The 9,562-nt window shown below is 52.9% G+C and overlaps 1 protein-coding gene across 1 annotated transcript in view; it reads right to left on the bottom strand.

Annotated features, from left to right (window-relative positions):
- Positions 1 to 9,562, bottom strand: part of STX18 (syntaxin 18) — an 81,883-nt gene that overhangs the window by 20,533 nt on the left and 51,788 nt on the right. The window contains exon 2 of the mRNA XM_006106066.3: positions 1,378 to 1,445. Coding sequence (XP_006106128.1) covers positions 1,378 to 1,445 — 68 coding nt within the window. The remainder of the gene's footprint in view (positions 1 to 1,377; positions 1,446 to 9,562) is intronic.

The raw sequence follows: 9,562 nt of genomic DNA, 5'->3' as shown, positions 1-9,562 counted from the left end.
TGGCAGGGACCTGCACCGCCACCAGGACCTGCATCCCGCCGACAGGATCTGCCACTCTACCAGGTCCTGACATTACGCCGCCAAGGACCTGCATCCCCACCAGGAACCTGCATCCCGCCGCCAGGTCTTGCATCCCGCCAGGAACCTGCATCCCCGCCCGCCAGGACCTGCACCCCATGAGGACCTGCACCCCGCCAGCAGGACCTGCATCACGCCACCAGGACCTGCACCCCATGAGGACCTGCATCCCGCCGCCCAGGACCTGCATCCCACCAGGACCTGCATCCACGCCGCCAGGACCTGCACCCCACCAGGACCTGCATCCCGCCGCCAGGACCTGCACCCCCACCAGGACCTGCATCCCACCGCCAGGACCTGCACCCCACCACCAGGACCTGCACCCCGCCACCAGGACCTGCATCCCACCAGGACCTGCATCCCACCAGGACCTGCATCCCGCCGCCAGGACCTGCATCCCACCAGGACCTGCATCCCGCCGCCAGGACCTGCATCCCACCAGGACCTGCATCCCGCCACCAGGACCTGCACCCCGCCGCCAGGACCTGCATCCCACCAGGACCTGCACCCCGCCACCAGGACCTGCATCCCGCCGCCAAGACCTGCATCCCACCAGGACCTGCACCCCGCCACCAGGATCTGCACCCCGCCACGAGGACCTGCACCCTGCCACCAGGACCTGCACCCCATGAGGACCTGCACCCCATGAGGACCTGCACCCCGCCGCCAGGACCTGCATCCCGCCTGTGCTCTGTCTGCAAGAGCTGCCACCTGCTCCAGAGACCATAGAGCAGTGGTTCTCAACCGTCCTAATGCCGCGACCCTTTAATACAGTTCCTCATGTTGTGGTGACCCCCAATTTCATTGTTACAAATTGAACATAATTAAAGCATAGTGATTAATCACAAAACAATATGTAATTATATATGTGTTTTCTGATGGTCTTAGGCGACCCCTGTGAAAGGGTCGTTTGACCCCCTAAGGGGTCGCGACCCACAGGTTGAGAACCACTGGTCTGGAGGCTCCGTCGAAATGCTTTATCTTTTAAGAACATCAACCTAACCACAGCCCCCCGGCAAGCGCTCATCTCCACGGCATTTCCACATTCTTCCTGAGTGAGACGCTCTGTCCCCTCACCTGGGTTCCCAGCAGTGAGGTGCACACAGAGACGCCACCAGCTGGGCTATGAGAACAGGACATGTTGCTGTGGGGGTATCGGGACTCTGAGCAGCCCTGTGCTCGGTAGGCGCCCTGCCAAACTGATCTTCCCCATTACGCCTCGGAGTCCCCAAGTAAAAGGTCAGGATGCCGGTATGGAACAGAACAGGCAGCAAAGCCACGTAAAAAGTATGCACTTACCTGTGAGCATTGATGTAGTCTTTCCTGTGTTCCAGAAGAAAATCTCTCAGTTTGCCGATGTGTGAAATCTAAAATAAAACAAAACAAAATGTTGATATAGCTAGAAAGGTGTTATACTCACATGTAATATTAACATAGAATGGAATGCAGGTTGTAGAAAGATTCTGAAACTACAAACTGGACAACTTTGGTTTTAGACGCGTGTATAACCACTGACATTGCTGGCCTTGATCTCTTTTTAATGGCTCTTTCGTCCTGTGACTGTTGTGGTCTATGACATTTTGGAGAAATGGTCTCTGAGGAACTTTGAGATTACACGGGATAATGCATGTCTGGTATCTGCACAGCATATGCCAATGAGGGCCAATCCCCTTTTCTCTCTTTATCGAAAATGGACCGTAAGGCAGAGCTCTCCCGTTTAGAAAAGGGCCCTTGCCAAGCAGCAGTTACAAGGTTCAGGGCCACGGTTTATCCCTGCACAGCCGGCCCCCGGCCCCCGGCCCCTCACGGCCGCGCCAGGATGAACAGAGCACACACAGTGCAGAGGATTCCATTTGTGACCGCCTGTTTCAGCATCTTAAAAACCGACTCTAAAGCACCTACCATGTGTCAAGTACTGTGCATAGAGCTATGAATTAAAAAACAAAGTAAAACGAGGAAGGAAGATAATAAAAGTGTGTTGCTCTAAACCACTGAGTTTGTGGTAATTTGTTATGGCAGCAATGAGACTCTAATACACCGTGTCTAAGTCAGCCTGGGCTGCTGTAACACAATACTATAGGCCGGGGCCTTAAACAACAACAGACATTTATTTCTCACGGCTCTGGGGGCTGGAAGGCCGCGCGCGATCAAGGTGCTGTCGGATTCGGGGTCCGCTCCAGAGACCATCATAGTGTGGTTTGCCCACGCTGCCTTCTTGCTGAACCCTGACACGGTGAAGAGAGAGAGCCCCTCTCTCACGGCTCTTCCGAAAGGGCACCAATCCCATTCGTGGGGCTCCACCCCGTGAACTAATCACCCCCAAAGGTCCCATCTTCAAATACCATCACGTTGGGGGTTCGGACTCCAACATATGATTTTGGGGACACACACATTCCGTCCATAGCACACCTACTTAGGGCTTAATTATCCAAAACAGGATTTTTAGGAGTCAAAAAGTTTTCCATAAAAAGCTTTAAAAGGTCCAAGGAAAGTTTTAAAGGAATCTACTCCATAGGCTAGATGCAGCTGCCACCACCCTCTTTAGCTAGGTCTGGTCTCCCAGGGGAATGGTGCGTGGGGGTGTGTGTGTGCCAGGAACAAGAAGGCCCCAGGGGCATCTCAAAAACATAACTGCAAGAGGCTTCACTTAAAGTATAACATATGTGACCCCAATGTCTTATGCTCTGTAACGGCGGATTTCGATAAAATGAATGTATTAAAATGGAGTGAAGCTTATTCAGGATTAAATGGAATTCTTGGAAACTTAAGAGGTGTTAAATGATTATAATATCATCAATATAACTCAATATTTAACATGAGCACAATGTATAAGCTAATATTTCAAATGCCAAGGATACAAAGAAATAAATGAGCATTGAGATTTCTATAGGTATTTGACAACCCTGAAATTTTATGAGCTTCCTAAAATAAACACATGCACAAATCGCAACAGATCAATAACAAGGAAAAAATTCCAATAGGCCTTTGATTTACCTAAATAGACAGCATAAGCCCCCGAATAGCATCCCAGGATAGGGTCATTGCCATGAGGAATGATCTGGCAGTTTAACCACGTGACCAACACTACCTCTGTGAAAACTCTTGGCCAACCTCTCATCTGTTTGCTGTTGTGCTTAAGCCCTATCTTGTGAGAATAAACGGCCAAAAACAGCATATTATATTTCACACAACTGTGATATGCCCCTGGCGTTTTCAAAGTTTTAGAGAGGTTGTATAGTTGTATGCTTTGGATTGTGAATATTTCCACATATAGTGCTAATTCTGAAAAGAGTTCTTATATATGTGTATCTACAGAGAATAACTCTTACTTTTAAAGGAGAAAGACCCTCATTTCAAGTTTGACAAGAAAATCAGAGTAAAATGGAAGCACATTTGCCCCATTAAAATCTAAAACCAGTGTCAGCTTCTTGGTCTTGATATCATTGAATGACAGGGAGACGGGGTTCCTAGGAGGAAGGAAGGGGTCACTGGGCAAGTGCCTGTGGGGCCAGGGAGGTGATAAGACGCAAGGGCTAACGTCGGGAGCGCTTTGGGGGCTGAGCCACGAGTGGGGCATCTCACAGACGGGCAGTGTGGGCACGCCGTTCTCACAGCTCTGTGCCTTTGTGACCGCTCTTTCTCTGCCTGGAACAGCCTTCTTCCTTATGCAACCCCATGCCACCCAAAGAACCCCAGCACATCCTTCAGGTTCCGCTCAAATGCCACCTCCTCCATGAGGCCTTCCCTAACACCTCCCGCAGTGTTTTATAGACACCTGCCAGCGCTTTCCATGTGATAGAAGTTTTATCTACGACCCCATTAAACTTCCATTAAGTTCTCTGAGGTCCTACTCACTGCTGTGTCCCCAGGACCTACATGTTGGATGGGGGAAAGGAGAAGAAAAAGGGGGGGGCAGAAAAAGGCTTCAAGATCTGATTACTCCTGACTTACGAGTTGAATCGAGAAGTAGCAAAGCTATCACAAGGTGGCACCTGGACACTGTGAACAAACAGACGAAGAGGAACACACTGGCTCTGTGCAATCATTCTCCTCGCCTGTCAGTGAGGGGCAGGCGGGTGAGCATCGCGGGTACAGTCGCTGACAAGGTGCGTGCTGACGAGCTGCAGAGAGAGGCTCTGCTCCCCGGCCGAGCACCTTCCCCGGGGAAGGTTCCACAGCGGGAGCTGCGCCCTGACCACACGCCACACTGTATTGTCTATCGGACAGGACAGATGGATGAAGACGGAATCCTTCATTTCCAACAAACACCGTGATTTAAAGCAAGAACCGAGCTGTAGCTAAAAGAGAAGGGAAGGCAGTACTAGCTCCTGTCTCCTCCACCCGTCACTGCCGGTGGTTACTTCACCCAGTTCTGACAACCTGTGGAAACAGATCTTTCCTCAGTGGGAAGGAACCAAAGGCCCGAGAGGCGGAATCAGCGAGAGCAGGAGTGGGACCCTCCTGACACTGAGCTCCACGGGCTCCCAACACCACTGGTGACAGACACGCTGCTTCATTTGACACTGAAGTCACTTCAGTGCCTGCTGTGTACTATTATTCAACTGGTTTGAAAACCTCCCACTTAACATCTAATGATGTTAAGTAATTACAATGAATTTTTATTCAGGTATGATAACAGTATTATGTATGATTGTTTTTAATATTGTTGTTTTTAAAATCCTTATCCTTTAAGGCTATGTGCTGAAAATTTACAAATAAAATGACATCCCTGGGGTTGCTTCAGAATAATAGGGGCGGGGGGAGCGGATGAAACAGGGTTAGCCCTAGTTCACCGCCGCTGAAGGTGGGCGCCGGGTGCATGGGTCCCTAGCCACTGTGTCCCCTGCAGGGCATTTAACATTTTCCTGAGTAGAATATTATTTTGAAAAATCTCCCACTTAAGCACTTTCTTCTCTTAACATTTTCAGTCATTTTGAAGTGCAGATTTTCTGCTGCCAAAACAGCAGTAACCCACACCTGAACCAACACCTAAATCCACTGCAATCTCAGCTGCTTTATTTCTAAGCTCTAAGCTCCACTGAGCAGTCTCACTGCCACGTCGGCAAATCGGCACCATCTTCTTTGAGAATCTGCTAGGAACCAGGCAGCTTCCGAGAGCTCTGCGTGCACCAGCTCATCCAATCCTTCCAGCAGCCCCATCATCACACCCGTTTACAGGTGAGAGAGCGCGTCGGAGCGAGGGTGAGCCATCTGTTCGGGGACGCAGCGGGGAAGCCCGGATGGAACCCAGGCACCCGAGTGTCAGGCACAAATGGAAGCACAGGTTCCTGATAGGTCACTAGTTTTCGGCAGAGGCTCACAGGGGACGACCGGGGACTGGGAACAGCAGTGAGTGAGCACATCAGCTGCTTTTCTCCTCTCACATCCGGATCAACAGTGCACTGCCCTCGGGATGTCCGGGGCCGTGGCTGTCACAGAGCACCAGCCACGTGTGCGCCAGGCATTCGCTCTGTCAGTTACTCCCCATAACAACCGGATGAATCCGCATCACCCCATCCCCTTCTAAGGAGCATGGAAACTGAGGCCCATGCAAGGTCACGAGGCCAGTGATGGCGAAGTGGGGTGGATGGCAGGCCTGCACCTCAAGGCTAAGTTACTTATTCCATATTATACCTCCACGACTAAGAAAACTACGCATGTTCAGCTTAAGTCTGAGGTCTTTCTTCAGGGAAGTATGAGCAGGGTTTCAGGTGAGACGACTGTGTGCATGGGCTTAAAATGTGTCTGACTGAGTGGGCAGAGGAAGACTGCGGGAGGCTCTTGTGTTCCCACACACGTGCTCGTGTCAAAGTCCTCCTGTGGCCGTGAGATGTGCCTGCCAGAGGGAACGTGTCCCCAGTGGAGGCCACTGCTCCGAGGCGGCTGCTGGCCCCTGTGGGGTGCTACCCAGGAGGCTTGGAACTGATGGCCACAGGGATGTTGAGAGTCTGAGCAAGGAGACGGGTGGTCGGAGAGACTGGCCAATGTGACCAGTGCTCCCTGCGTGTCAATCAGCAAACACCGCCCTCAGGGCTGCAAGGCGCCACGAAGGCAACTTCCAGGAGGGGTGCTGCTCCCCCACCTGAGCTCATCTCCACGCGTCTCAGGACGGGGCGTGGGCAGAGCAGGCCGGGGCGAAAGGTGGTGTGTGGAGCTGGTGTGGGGCAGGGCAGACGGGGCGTTGGCAGGAACACGGGGAGCTCGCTGGGTCCTCTGGCTCTCATCTCGTTGGGCCGCCTTCTGCTGTCCTCAGGCTTCACGTGGGAGGATGTCAGCTGACGGCTACTCCCGGCCTCTCCCAACCCGCTCCCTCTTCTCGGAGGGCGGAGGCGAAAGCTCTCTGGCTTATGACTTGGAGAAGGTGGGCGTGCTCGACGGCCAGCAGCAGAGGGGGCTCTTCAGGTCCACGCTCCACCCACATCTGGCCCCAAATCGAACTTGGCTTTTTGTGTTCCGACTCCTGTATTTCTCTTTCAGGTGGTTCCAAAGTTGGGCTGGGAAGAAAGCGGTGTGTTTATAGCTCTTCTAACTCTCAGGCTTTGCCAACTGAAATTCTGAGCAAGTTGCTTAATATCCTTGGGCTCCACTACAAAGGGAGAGCTGTAAAAACCATTTCTTACAAACAGCAGTAGCACAAGTTAAAAGGCAACTTTTATTGAGTGCATACTATGCTCGGGCACCGAGCTAAATGCTCTGCATCCCTGACCTCATTCACTTCCTGAAACGATCGAAGGAGACAGAGTCCACTATGACGCACATTACAGATGGGAAGGCACCAAGGTAACACAGTTCATATAAATGGCTCAAAACAAGCAGGAGACACGTCTACCCATGAAGATGCCCCCCACCCCCTGCCCCCGAGCCCGGCAGTTCTCTGAGGGCTGCTTTGCCGGGTGTGTGGCCAGCACCCTCTGAGGTCAGAGGTCCCCGCACTGAGGGGCTCTGCCCACGGAAAGGCCGCTACAGCTGTGGGACAGCACAGAGCGACGGCCACGCTCAGGGTCCGCCCACCCCGCCTCTTCCAGAAGCTGCTGCTAACCCACCGGTTTGTCTCAACTCCATCCTAAAACTCCTGCTATTCAGCGGACCCGCCCTCTCCTTCTCTGAAGATAAACGGAGTTCACTCTTAAGTGGCTGTATTTTACTAAGGCCAAGTCCCCAAATCAGCAAGACACGGCAACTCTCCACGCGATCCACCCACCATAAAAGCAAGTAGATTACGAAACAGTAGCCGTGCGGTCCCACAGTCGATGCACTTGAGGGAAAAGCCTCGCATTCCCTGTCCTTACACATCAAGGCTTTCGAGGAGAGGCCAAACAAAACAAACAGCCCAACCTGCGCTGACGGGACTCACCCAGGGCTGCTGACCCGGAGGGTCTCCACGAGCACGCTGTTGAGCGGGGAAAGCATGGCCGCCCGAGGCCATGGACATAAAACACAGGAAATGCGCACCCACGTGGTTTACACGCACAGAGAGGAACCTCAGGCTGCTCAGCAAAACACGGATGGTTTCTGGGCGGCAAGATTTGGAGACTTTGCTTTATTCTTAATACCTCTTTGTACTTCAAGAATTTTCTATGATTAGTGTGTTCCATCTTTGCCATCAGACAGAAAACTGTCTCAAACAAAAAGGTAAGTCTTCCAAGAACTTCCCCAAGTTACATGGACCCACAGGATCGAGTCCAATTCCTTAAGCCCCAGGCTCTGCCTCTGTCTCCCCGAGGACTTCCCCAGACTCAGAGCCTCCCCCTCCCATTCCCCGTCCTCTGACCCCTGTTGGCCAGGCTGCTCGGCGACAGCCTCCAGAAGGTCTCCTCTGCCTCTTCCAGGCCAGGGCACGGACCCCCTGCACGTCACCGCCTGGTTCTGAAATGTGACATAAGCTGCTCACAGCGTAGCCTGAAGCGGTTCCTCAATAATGATTTAACCTCTGACCTGAACTGCTCTTCATGCGCTTCCTAGCAGGGAAGGAGTTAATAGTAGGGAAGTGACTCCCTTAACCACTAGATGGCAGCACTAGCATTACAGCTGCAGCGATAACGGGAACTCAAACATATCACCGTTTTTCCCCAAGGGCTTTTAAAGTCCTCTGGTTCTTTGTTCCTATCTAGACTCAAGGGACCGTGAAAGGTTAACTGCTGTGCCAGGCCGGAGCCGAAGACACTGTTTAGAATACATACACGTGTGCACTTGGAGAGCCGGAGAGGGCTGGCACCCGGGGGAGGGAGCACGCTCCATTTGTCCCCGGCGGGTGCGGCCCGGCTTTATGTCACCCACAGAACAGTCCTGCCAGCGGCTCCTTCGTGGGTGTTTTGTAAATCACCGAAAGGAAGATAAACTGTAAAACAAAATCCCTGGTACAAAGCAGTCAGGCCCTTCTCAAAGGACATGGGCATTTCAGCTGCAGAGCTCACAGCAGTCACCAGTGTCCCTCGCGGGTCCCAGCAGCGGTCTGGCTGCCAGTGCCCACCCCCAGGAGGAGAGGCGCTCTGTCCGCTGGCACTCGCTACTCTCCCAACAAAGACCTGATTGATTATGAAACACTAAGTACCGATTTGCATAATTTGCCTCTGCAAGAAACAGCCATTGTTCAAGATTAAAGAGACTCCAGTAGGTCCCTCTGGCATATTGTAAAAAGTTCCCTGTAACAACATCATTATTTTTTTCATTCCATCAGTGGACACAGCTTGCTGTTCAGTTGAGTAAGCAGCCAAAGGCTCAGCCAGAACCACCACTGCTGCAGAAATGTTTGCCAACTACTGATAAGCTGAAATGACTTTTCACAAGGATCATGTTCCCCAGTTTAATTGGGAGGCCCCCTAACTAAATCCCGAATCCACCCCCTTCAGTCATCATTGAAAAATGCATCAAGACCAATTCCAGCTAGAAGTCCAGAACCAGAGGACCTCTTGGGGCGTGGCGACCTGCTGAAGTCACAGCGGGGTGTCGGAGTCCTGTCCCTGTTAGAGAAGCTCCCAGCGGCTAGTCACCCACAAAAGAGGCTGGCACAGCCCCAGACATTCCACCGGTGCTGGGCTCACAGCAGCCAGCCTGCCCGGGGGTCACACAGGCGAACTGCTCCTGCCCTGCTCGCCTTCACTCCAGCCCTGGTTCTGTGCTCAGTGCTCCCCCGTTCCCCCTGCACGATGCCGCCCTTCAATGGTGCGGGCACTGGAGGGTGACAGTCCTCGTGCAAGCTCCACCCCTGTCCTCCCTGGGCTCCCAGGACCCCACTCCCTCCAGGTCCTCTTCTCAAACGCTGACAACTTTCCTTCACCTTCACTCAACCCCCCCCCCCCGCCCCGCCCTGCCACTTCCCCAGCCTCTGAGACTTACGTTCAGCCCTCACACATTCCTGCTGAACAACTCCCTCCCCTCCACAGCTCTGCCTGCTGTCTGCAGAAAACGCCCACCCAGCCCTGCCTCACCCCATGGTCCAGGTGAGTGGGTCCCACCATCCCCTGCAGGTCCACTGGGGCTCAAA

This window comes from Myotis lucifugus, unplaced genomic scaffold, assembly GCF_000147115.1.
Source record: "Myotis lucifugus unplaced genomic scaffold, Myoluc2.0 scaffold_762, whole genome shotgun sequence".
Taxonomy (NCBI): domain Eukaryota; kingdom Metazoa; phylum Chordata; class Mammalia; order Chiroptera; family Vespertilionidae; genus Myotis; species Myotis lucifugus.
Note: the sequence above shows the minus strand (reverse complement) of the source record. Positions and strands in the feature narration are given on the sequence as shown.